We start from the raw sequence: 12,499 nt of genomic DNA, 5'->3' as shown, positions 1-12,499 counted from the left end.
CTTCCTTCTTTATTCTTTCTCGATGTTTCCGAAGAGGACTTGGAAAACAAAGTGTTAGAAATTAGTGTGGTCCTATTAGTTAATGCAATCACAAAATTAATCAAGAGAGCCCATGATCTTATTTCTAGACTGTTAAAAATGTATAGGTTCCTTTTTTAAAAAAATAAAATTTAGGTTCTCTCTTTATCCATCCCTTTCTCTAGGCTCACATGATAGCTACAATAGCATCAGTGTGGATAGGGTGTAGTTATAGATACATAGGAAGAATATGGTACCTAATTGTTGATAGATCTTGGTGAGCACAAGAAACGTTTTCAGGCCAAGCCATTTTACAAAATAGACTGATAAGTATTATTTAATGTGTAAATAAGAAATAGTACAAAATGGAAACAGACATAAGAAAACCAAGAGAGTGAGGGTAGCCTCTGGATATGTTAATTAAGTTTCTAGATATACTAATTAAGAAGTGTGTTAGATACTCTGGGCTGCAGTCCAGTTTTCTTAAAGTAAAATTAATGTAATAAAATAGGGCATTTCCCAGCTCTGCCCCAAACTTGGCCTTATAAAAACTCCTTTTTGCCATCAAGTAGGTAAAATCTTGAAAAATACCTTCCAATTTTATACCTAGGAGGAATCCTACAGATTATTTGGTTTAATCCTCTGTCTTACAGAAAATAAAATCAGAGTTTAAAGAGGTTAAGAAACTTGTCCAAGGTCTCAAAGATGTCTAATGACGGAGCTGGGACAAAAATCACTCTAGACTGCCGATAGCTGTGCTAATGCCTTTCTACCCAGAATGTTGTAAAGAAAGGAATCATGCAACACCCTCCTCTAGTAAATACCACAGCCCGAGGGTAAATGTAACAATTTAGGAGGCTTCTCAGGACAAGAAGGTAGCATTTTAGAAAATGCCTTTTTAGCATGCTATGTGGGAGTCCTGGCCTGATAAAAAATTTGATGAGTTTCCAAAACTAACTTAAGAATTATACCAAGCCATTCTGTCTCAGAGAAAAAACAAGGTTTTTCTTAATTACCAAAGATGAGGTAAATAATGAAAAGTAAAGACAGGAGGAACAGTGCAGTCATCTTTCATAAATAAAATTCATTATTTTAATGTGACCAAGAAAAAAATATTGTTGTTTGTTTCCATCTTTCAAAGTTGTTGTGTCATGGTACAGTTTAAGAAAATAAAAGTATTGTTTAGCCTATTAATAAACCCACATAGAATATGATGGACTTTAGGACTAAATAATTGACTTAAATTGAGATATAACTGATATATAGCATTGTATTCATTTCAGGTATGACTTGATATTTGTTTATATTACAAAACGATCACCACAGTAAGTTTAGTTAACATCCATCACCACACATAGTTACAAAAGTTTCCTTTCTTGTGATGAGAATTTTAAGATCTCCTCTCGAAGCAACTCTCAAATATACAATACTGTATTATTAACTATAGTCACCATTAGTACATTACATCCCCATGACCTATTTATCTTACAACTAGGAGTCTGTATATTTAGGTCACCTTCATTCATTTTGCCCACCTCCTTTTTTTTTTAATTAGGAGATTTATATAAATTTTATTTTAAATTACAATAATTATGCTCAGAAAATGACAAAAAGTATATGTCCTGTGTTTATTATAAATGCTTCTAAATAAATGATGGCAAACTGTGAAAAGTGATTTAAATCAAAGCAAAAAGGAGAGAGAAAAGGTAGGAAGGAGGGAAGGAAGGAAAGAAGATAGGAAAGATAAAAGTTTTCAGATTCCCTTAAAATTAAATTTAAAAGTACTTACTGACAGCATGTGCAGATGCCGACCACCAAAATGATAAAAATTACCACAACTGCTATCAAACAAATCACCAAAATCTGCCCTCTATCTCCTCTTAGGTAAAACAAGTCAACTCTCTCACATCTCGCCCCAGCGTAGCCTTCATCACAGCTATAAAAGTGAAACAAGAAGAGGGCAACAAGGTCAAAAGTGAAAGACTTTTAAGAATCTTTACTGTTTCTTTTTTGAAGAAACTAACACTGTATTCATTACTTGGAACTAATACAGGGTGTAGTTCCTTAAAAAATGTTAAGTTGTAAAACCACTGTGTTCATGAGAAATTTCATTCTTTGCTGAAAACCTGTCATCCCTTGAACATCATTAATAATATGCCTAATATCAATAAACAGGGATGATAATAACTTACTAAAATCTGTCTTGAAAGGAAGGGGGTGATAAAATTCCCTACACAGCACTCCCAAGTGTTTAAATACCCCCAGGACAGGGAATTCAAAAAGCCCCAGGATTTCCCATTTCATCATAGGACAATACAAAGCGTTTCAGTGTGCCCAAATTCTCCTATTATAAATTATTTTTAAAGTATATGGTCTTATATGATCAAACATGGAACACATAGAAAGCTCCATAAATGTTATTCTACAGGATTTCTCTCCCCCCAACCCCTAGCCCCCTGGCCTCTCTTTTTAACTTCCATGCATCCGTTCTGGTTCTACTGTGTTCAGGAGTAACAGCTAGGTAACACTCTTCCCTTCACCACCTTCCCAACTGCATCCCCTCAAAATACAATAGGTCTCGTCCTCTCCAGTTGCTTTATCTGACCCTCTGAGGCCACATATTCAGAACTGCACTTTACTTGGGCCATAGGAAAAAATGCACCTTTTTCCTATGGCCCAAGTAAAGTGCCGTGACCAGAAATCAACAGACTCTCCAAATGGCACTATTCCCCCTCTCATTCTTCCAACTCTGTCAACACAGTCCTGAATTCACCTCAACTTAGCATATGCCCCACTTCTGAAGGTGCAGATACAGAGCCATTTGACCAAGCGGAGATTTGTCCAAGCAACACTCAACCCCCTACAGCTCAGTGATTTAGGGACCATTCATAGTATTCTCTGAATTGTGTAAGATGCATAAAAGACGACTAAGAAGTTTGTCTGAGGCTACTTTAAAACCAAAATTATGTGTTGTAACATCAACACCTTTGCACTAACAAATATTCTCCCTTTTTCTTCTCCTCAGACTCATTCAAAACACGAAGAGACACTGGTCATATACATAATTATTGAAATCTCGGAAAGGTGAAGCTCTACTTCTTACAAAGATTCCTGTGCAACCTCATTTTTGGTTGTGTTTGTTTGTTTGTTTCTTTTATGAAAGGATCTATTGCCAGGCCACTCGACAGTTTATGTTTGATAAGAGCTAAGGCAGTTAATTCCCACAAAGCTTTATTTCTCAAGTAAGGAGATCCCTTACTGGCTGGCAATATTGTAGCTGATACAATGCTTAAAAAAAAAAAAAAGCCTCGCTCAGTCACAACCATCAATTGAAAGGTGAGGCTCAAGGCAAGCAAAGGAGAAAAAACACCTAATGCCATCTATTGCAAAATGACCCCAGGATGTATGAGGGAAAATTGCTTCCTGCAAGATAGCTAGGCTGTTCATTGCAAGGTCAAAATAACAGGAAGAGAGCTTAGAAATATCTTGAAATATCAAAAATCTTTTGCACATAGGACTGGAACTGGGGGGAAAAATCACTTTTAATTGCATGTGTGGGAGGGAGGTCTTTAGAGTTTTGTTTTTTTTTTAAGGTTATAATTAAAATCTACAAATAGAGTCTCTTCCAATTAGCAGAAATGTTTCTCTAACAAATTTACTAAATACAGCATTTTTAAGCAAATAACTGTGCCCATAAAGTACATAGCAATTACTTGCTGCTTTTAGAATGTTTTTCTAATTATAAGTTCTGGGTTCAGTTGCTCACCCATGCTTTAAATGAATTTCTCAGTAAGCAGTCCTTCCTGTAAGTTATAACCCAATGAAGCCATGTAGCTGGTCAGACTCTTACACAGCCAGTTACAGTGGCTCTCACATTATTTCACTGCTCATCAAATTAATAACATAACAGCTGATGGTCATTTCAATAGGAGAGGAAGAGGCAAAGGGTGAAAGATGCTAGTAGATGTTTAATAAATGCTGAGCAAATGAGTAAATGAGTTTTTATTTAATAAACATCTTATAAATTAAAATTAAAAATAACATTTAAAGATGCTATGACCCTTGAGGACTCTGAAAAATCAGGATTTGGGATCGCTATTCAGAAATAATCACCAGACACTGTTCTAATAGATGTATAAGTATTAACTCAATTGATCCTTATAACAACCTTTGAAGTAGGTGCTATTATGAACCCCATTTGACAGGTGGAGAAACGGAAGTAAAGAGAAAATAAGTGAGTGGAGTTGGATTCAAATACAGGAAGTCTGGCTCCCCAGTTCATGCACCCACCCACATGTAACACTACCTAAATGAATTGTGCCATGTAAGTAAATCAAAGTTATGTACCTGGAAACAAACCATCTCCATTCCACAAAAATACTGAGAAGACTAAGAAGGGACTTGAGTTATTTGAAACACACATTGGTTTTTTTATGTAAAGACAGGAGTCCACAAACTCCTATGATCCCAAGCAAAAGGAGATATTTATGGTTTCCCAAGATAGCGTAATCACCAATTACAAGACCGCTTTGCTTGATCTGTGCTACACCAAGTCACCTAAAAGGTCAGGCCTAAGATGTATACTTCCCATTCACTTGAATGGTACAATTTATGGGACATTTACTCTGTGCTGGGTATCACAATAAGTACTTTTGCCTGATGTATTATTTTGCTTAATTTTCAACACTTGAAAGGAAGACGGTATCTTCTTTTATAGATGATAAAACACTCAGGGGCTTCCCTGGTGGCGCAGTGGTTAAGAATCCGCCTGCCAATGCAGGGGACACGGGTTCGAGCCCTGGTCTGGGAAGATCCTACATACCGTGGACCAACTAAGCCCGTGCGCAACAACTACAGAACCTGCGCTCTAGAGCCTGCATGCCACAACTACTGACCCCTCCTGCCACAACCACTGAAGCCCATGCGCCTAGAGCCCATGCTCGGCAACAAGAGAAGCCACCGCAATGAGAAGCCCGCACACCGCAACGAAGAGTAGCCCCTACTCGCAGCAGCTAGAGAAAGCCCGTACGCAGGATCCAAGACCCAATGTGGCCAAAAATAAATGTAAATTAAATAAATAAATTTATTTTAAAAAGAAACATTCAGGAAAGGTGACTGACCCATTGTTAATGCTGCTTATAACTGGCGGAAACAAAATCTTGACTTAGGTCTGTCTTACTCCAAAACCTGAGTCCTGATCCGTGTGTTCTTCCTCCTCCCCTTGATTTTTGTATCATTCCACCACTAAGAAGCTGCTCCTGGTTCAGATGAAGGTCTTGGATTTGACATCTAGCACAGCACTAGATGAACCATGACAGAGGGATTTGTTCATTTATTCGTCAGACATTTCTTGCGCACCTAGTAAATTCTAGGCACTATGCTTGGCACTGGAATATGAAAATGAATAAGCCATCATCCCTGGCCTCTAGGAGCCCACAGCCACAGAAGGGATGTCCAGAGAAATCAACAGTGATCCTCCAGGGGAAAAAAGCTTTCACAGAAGTGTGACTGAATCACAGAGGAAGGACATCGAACTCAAATCAACGCAGGGGTCCAGGAGGAGCTGATGTTTGAGTTGTATCTTAAAGTGTCAGTAAGAATAAACTCTCAGACTATGAGAAGAGCTTGTCTAATAAGCCATGCAAAGGAATGTAGGATTATGGAAGAACATTGGGGAATGTGGTGAGAGACATAGCTAGAAAGTCAAGCCAGCATCAGAGAAGCTAGGGAGAAAATGGGTTTTAACCTCTGACTGAGGGGGACAGGCTGTGTATTGGTCTCAGGCAGGTAGATTACACCCTGTGGTTTTCATTCTAGAAGGCAGCAATATTAAAGAACAGTACATCTACAGACATAGGGACCAGTTAAAGAAATGTACTGGGTTAAAGGGCATTACTCTTTTAAAAATTCATGATATTCTCCCAAGTCAGTGAGCAATTAAATGAATTTTTCAAAAAAAATCAACTCCTGGACTTCCCTGGTAGTGCAGTGGTTAAGAATCTGCCTGCCAATGCGGGGGACATGGGTTCGAGCCCTGGTCTGGGAAGATACCACATGCCGCGGAGCAACTAAGCCCTGCACCACAACTACTGGGCCTGGGCTCTACAGCCTTTGAGCCACAACTACTGAGTCTGTGCGCCTAGAGCCCGTGCTCTGCAACAAGAGAAGCCATGACAGTGAGAAGACTGTGCACCACAATGAAGAGTAGCCCCTGCTCGCCACAACTAGACAAAGCCCGCAGGTAGCAACAAAGACCCAACGCAGCCAAAGATAAATAAATACATTTATAAAAAAACAAAAATCAGCTCTATCTTTCCCAACACACGCACAAGCACATTTTCCTTATTTCCTTACATTAGTCTTTTTTCTTATTCCCCTCTAAGTATTATCTGTGTATATTGATTTTTTAATTAAATTTAATTATAATCAAACTTTGAAGTCCATGACTCTTCAATGTTCCACTATATCAGGGCTTGGAATCACTGTTCTGAGATACTTGTGGAAAAAAAAAAAAAAAAAGAATCCTGGGGCAACTACACAGAAGAACATTAGCGTTCTATGACTTTAGGTCAAAAATATACTTAAGAAATCATCTTGCTCCTCTACGAGGTAGGGTCTCAGACAGCACTTTACAGAGACATCTTTAGAAGAAAATAAATATTTAAGATATGCAAAAAATTTGTTTGTGCCTGAGTAAAATTAAACTTGGACTCAATCTACCAAGAGTTGGAAAGAGAACGTTCCTCCCAGTTCCCTGCGGTACTAAACAGGCTTTGTGAATCTCTAAAAATAGGACTGATTTCCATGCACTTAATTGACACCTGCAAAAGTAGCTTGTAATTTGGCAGAAATTCTTTCATATTTACATTCACCATGAACCACCTAACACACGCCAGAAGACTGTGTTTGCATTCGAGTGCAACAAACCCCTGGGAGTTTATTTGAGCTGAAAAGCATCCTTAACACTGGACAGAAACAGTTTTGCTTGCGCAAGGCAGCAGAAGACACAGCCCTGCCTGGAAGGCGATCTGGACTCTCGCATGCTCATATTTCAGCAGGAAAGTGTGCGTCAGTTTCTCCATAAGTAGCTGTCCAACGGGGGCCCCTAAACAAGTGGTGCAGGGAGGGGAGGGGGTAGGACCAGGGGGAACTGCATCCCAACAGATGGCTGGATTAGCTCAGACTTTCCAGTCCTGTCACCCCCCAAACCGGCACCAGTCTGTACCCCTTTGCTTGTCGGCTCAGCGCTTCACTTACACGCAGGAGGGCGTCTGCTCGGCCACCACGAAGCGACATCTCCCTTTAATGCAGTAATGCTTGTACTGTTTGGGGCAACGAGAGAAGTGGCCTCTTCGCTTTGGTTGTGTGGTCGTAGCTGAAGAATGAGAAATGATTCAATAAATCAACTCACTTTAAATATACATTTGTAAGTAGAATCATATTCCTAACTGTGCTGCCAGTTTTGCTGTGGAATATACTCCAATGTCTCATTTCTCCTTCTCCCCGCACTGGCATGTGTCGGACTTTTGTGACCCGAAACTAGCCCTAGAGATTGGCTAATGGGGATTGTGACAGGAACGTCTCATATTTTAACTAAGATTTCTGTCCAAACTACCTCTCAGAAACGTTAGTGTTGTTTAAAGCGTAAAGCATAATTGTGGTAAGAGAGAAGCCTCTTCTTTCCATGAAGATTGTCAGAGACATGGGGCTGATGGCATTGAAAAGAGAGGAGGGTTTTTGCCTTTCTTTTTCTTTTTTTAACTTAAACTCAGCACTTAGTGCCAGATGCTGGTCTGTAGCTTTATAGAGAGAGTCATCTCGGTATCTGAGGGGGATTGGTTCCAGGACCCCAGGTGACACCAAGATCCGCAGATGCTCAAGTCCCTTGTATTAAATGGCGTTTACAGTCGGTCCTCGGTATCCCCCAGTTGGGATCCGCGGTTGGTTGATCTGCGGATGCAGAACCCGCAGATTCGGAGGGAGGGCTGTATTTACTCATTTCATACTCAGAAGAGGCTTGTGAGGGAAGCACTGTTCTAACTGCTGTTTATGGATGAGCAAAGCACAACTCAAAGAGGCTAAATCACTTTCCCAGATCATGCAGCTAATATGTGGCAGACCTGGGACTCAAACCCAGGCAGTCCTGTCCCAGAGTCCACGCTTCTGCCTGCTCCACTCTGGTGCTCTGTCAGGCAGGTAGCTGTCATCTGCTCTCAGCCTGCGGCACCCAGAAGTCCTGCTTCTCTGAATGGGAGATTATCCCTCTCATCTGACCCCTGGAGGGTTTCTCTTGCCCTGAAGGAGGAAAACACTGTAAGCTTCATATCCAGGATTTCACTCCTACACTGACTTCCTTGTCTTACCTTTCAGAATCTTAATTGCCTAAGTTTTCAAAGTTAATTTTTCACCAGGGGGTGTAATATGGAGGGATTTCTCCATCGTTTAGGTGTAGAAAGTTTCAAGAAACAAGGATTGTCAAGAGAAACAGTAAAGAAATACTAACTAGCTGTTCCATGTGTTGATTCGCAACAGACACCTGCCCACACCCAGAGGAAACTGCTAACTAGCCAGCTCCAGCCCAGGGTCGGCCTCTCCTTAGTCATGGTATGACCGACAGCTTGCAGGACTCAGACACCTGTGGACCCAGAAAGCCTACAGTGGTCACTTCAGAGGGCATTTCACACTAGGCTTGGCATGGCGCCTGGCACCCCAATGACGTTACACGATCGCTTTATAAATAGCAGTGACTACTAAACTTCTTAATTAATATGATGAGATGAGTATATATACATACATATACCTATATAAAAAAAATTGCCCAGGATCACCAGAGAGGAGAATTGCAAAGGACTCTGGATGATCTATACACAGCAAATTTCTGTGATGCCAGGTCACAGAGTTTCGGAGGGTGACAGAATGTTGTTGAGGCACTGGCTGACCTGGTTTTGGTTGGTGACTTGATTACCAGCCATGCGGACTGCCTGTACGTGCCAGACATTTGCTCCCACGCATGCCAATCAATGGGACTCTTAGTGAAATTTCTCCCAGAAAGAACTGCAAAATGTCTCAAAGGCAAAGATCTGTGTACTTTGGCAAATAAATTGATCAAATGAAGGTCAGCTTCCATCCATCAAGTACTTCCTCTTTCCATAGCCCTGTAGTAGGCATTGGAAAACATCAAAGAAATAAGGGATATCCTATCTAACTATCTACATTGGTACAACAGAACAAATTTAAGTCAATGAAAAGCAACAAACCAGTAAAAACAACCATAGTAACCATGGAAATATGGAAACAGTGGAAAAAATACTGGCTTAGGAGGAAGGAAATTAGTGTTTCATTTTCAGCTCTGCCTTTCATGAGCCCTATGGGTCCAGGCAAGCTAATTAAGCTGTCTGAGCCTCAGTTTCATCATCTGGAAATTGAAGATGATAACATCTACCTTAAAGGGCTGTTGAGAGGCTCAAATAAAAAATACATGTGGAAATTCCTAGCAAAGTACCTGGGACAATAAAGTCCTCGGTAAATGAGTTGATTCTAGAATCTTGAAAATCTTGACAATTCTAAGAGAAATCTTGTGCCAGTAGAAAGAGGGCTTATCTAATTAAAGAAAATTTCTAGGAAATGTAGACTTTTTTAGGAGGAGGTGAGCAAGCAGTTGAGTTGTGGATAATGTCAAGAGCAAAAGCTCGGGGTTGGGAATATGCCAGCCTTATGCAGGAGGTGGGTGGTAGATTTAATGCATATGGAAGAGACCTGAAGGAGAGTAGCAAAGGATGGCTGTGAATGGAAGTCAGAGACCACAAATGTCAGTGGGCTGAAGTGTTTACCCTTGAAATACAAGGTGGGAGAGAGCTGAAGAAGGTTCTTATGGATTAAATTACACGAAATATGTAAAACCTAAACTGTGAAGTGTTTTATCAGTGTATTAGACAGGAAAGTGCACAACGGATTAAAGTAGGAAGATGCCAAAGGGGAAAAGAGGAATCCAAGGCATATCCGAGCCATGCAGACATACATGCTATAGACCTGGGGCAGGGAAATGGAGGGCAAGGAGATGAATTTAAGAATAGATAATCAATAAGGACCTACTGTATAGCACAGGGAACTCTACTCAATACGCTGTAATAACCTGTATGGGAAAAGAATCTGAAAAAGAATAGATATATGTATAACTGAATCACTTTGCTGTACAACTGAAACTAACACAACACTGTAAATCAACTATACTCCCGTAAAGAAGCGGTAAGACTTACTGACAGATCTCCTTGCTCCAGAAAGGTCTTTTCTACTTTGCAAAGCACACCTGACTTTAAATATAAGCCATATGGCTCTGTATCCTGAACTTTACTAATTCCTCTGGCTGTCACGCCCCTTTAAACATAGCCAGTCTTTTAATAAACACCATACAGAGCAAGATACCAGAGAGCGCCTTAACCAGCAGCTGCTGGATGCAGTGATTTGATCAGCCTTGGTTCATCCAAGCAACACAAATCCATGCCAGGGAAATGTTTGCCAGGCCCTGTTTTGATTGCTCACAGAGTTCTCTCCTTTGCAAATAAGCATGCCCTTAAATATTCCCAGCATTATTTGGATTTAAAAACCCTTCCATGCCACCAAGCAGAAAATGTCCTAAGATTTCTCTCTGGAACTTTAAAACCTGGAAGAAAAATTAATCACACATACTGCGAAGCCCCCCAAAAAAAAACCCAAATGGGATCCTCTCTTTTTCTCATGGTAATGAGAAGGCTTATCAGCATTCCCCCTTTTGAAATGCACCTAAAATTCCAGTTGCTTTCATCTAATATTCATCAAGGTCACATTATCTGAAAATTGAACAACTGTGAAATCTAACATTTTCTGACTATCATGAGACCTGATGACATAGGGCAGAGGATGGCAAAATCTACCCTTCCATTCCAGAGGTGTTTACCAAGAAAAAGGAAAAGTTAATCTTATGACAAAAGAATGATTAGTCCCATGTATTGTGTTTCTCTTTTGAGAAGTAAATGGTATGGTCTTGAAAATGTAACAGCCGTGAAGATTTCCCTGATACTGGGGGTGGTGGAACTTAACTGATCTTTTTCCCTCCCACCTTACTCTTTTCCAACCCACATTCTTCAAACCAGAACCTTCCTCTGGGAGTGAGTTTGTCCCACAAAATTGCTGGAGAAAATTACACGTACCAGAGGACCAGATCGCAACACAATCTTATAAGCAGATGGGCACCACAGGTAACATATCGTAAACTCTTCATGAGACACTGTATTTCAGAGATTCTACAACCAATTAAATAAGAAACTACCAGGGCTACTGCAGGTCAGTGATGTCAAAATTTGATTCTAAGAGTTAGTAAAAGGGATCAGGAAAAAGAATAGCTTTCACTGATAGTATGGGCAGATAGATAGGAAGTGGTCACCTTCTTAGGGTCATATGAATAATTAGATGACATGTGATGGATTCCCTTGGGCCAAACTAAAGTGGAGGAATACAGCAGACACCCAAATAACCTCGTTTAAATATGGAATTTTCCTCAATTTGATGGATGCTTTGATTAAACAGTGTGATTCCTTAGTCTTTCTGTACATGGTTCTTATCCTCAAGCCAAAACAGGCTTTGTGATGCCTTTGTGATTAAAACTCTTCACAATTGATACATTAGGTTTACTTTTCGGAAAACCTTCCCTTATTTATTCCAATAATGCTCATGAAAAATCTATTTAATGATTTTGCAAATGATATTAATATCAGCAACTCTTCTGAAATCAACTCTAAAGGTGATATACAATTACTATGACAATGCTTTTTTGGTAAATCTCATTACAATGTTTATAACCTCTTGTATCTCTAAACCTTTAGTTAGATACATAGTTCAATCTCTGTGTAAGAGATTTAAAAAGGGATACTAAATTTTGAGATAGAAGTCCCTCAACTGTTATCAAGGAGAGAGAGGAAGGAAAACAAATACCTATAAATTCATCTTCTCACGCAGATATCTGACCTAAAAAATAGGGGGAACAACCAGTGCACAGAAGAGTTCAAGTGGTCACAGCAGAGTCTGGAGAAACATTTGCTCCTATTCTATGAAGTACAGCCTGAGGCTTTAATGTTCTAAGCATCTTCCCAATAAGGGTTTCTTCATTTTACAACCTTCTTAAGCCAGGAGGGGAGGAAGAAAGTTTTATACTTTTTAAGTTAATTTTCCTTCTTATCTTGCCAACCATCTCTGTGGGACAGGGGAATGTAAATTCATGATGCTCTTGAAAAAGTGCAAAATTGGAAAATGTTTTGTAATTGAGGATTCCCATTTGTCTTCCATTCAATGCAGTTTCCTGTAAAACTGTGAATTGGTCTGTTTCTCCAGGAAAAGAAAAATAAATCTCACAGATGTACTTATTACCTTCCTGGTTTACTAGGATATGCTTACACGGGGGGCCAATCAGGTCTGATCAGCATGTCTTTTAACCAGAAGGACTGTGCCA

General features: G+C 39.9%; 1 protein-coding gene across 1 annotated transcript in view; it reads right to left on the bottom strand.

Annotated features, from left to right (window-relative positions):
- Position 1: 1 nt before the first annotated feature.
- BTC (betacellulin) overlaps positions 2 to 12,499 on the bottom strand; it is a gene marked incomplete at its 3' end in the record, with an annotated part of 37,890 nt that continues 25,392 nt past the window's right edge. Inside the window, exons 3-5 of the mRNA XM_060147034.1 lie at positions 7,276 to 7,393; positions 1,808 to 1,954; positions 2 to 38 (exon numbers count right to left, since the gene is read on the bottom strand). Of these exons, the coding sequence (XP_060003017.1) occupies positions 2 to 38; positions 1,808 to 1,954; positions 7,276 to 7,393 (302 nt within the window). The remainder of the gene's footprint in view (positions 39 to 1,807; positions 1,955 to 7,275; positions 7,394 to 12,499) is intronic.

The sequence above is a fragment of the Lagenorhynchus albirostris genome, chromosome 4 (genome assembly GCF_949774975.1).
Source record: "Lagenorhynchus albirostris chromosome 4, mLagAlb1.1, whole genome shotgun sequence".
Taxonomy (NCBI): domain Eukaryota; kingdom Metazoa; phylum Chordata; class Mammalia; order Artiodactyla; family Delphinidae; genus Lagenorhynchus; species Lagenorhynchus albirostris.
Note: the sequence above shows the minus strand (reverse complement) of the source record. Positions and strands in the feature narration are given on the sequence as shown.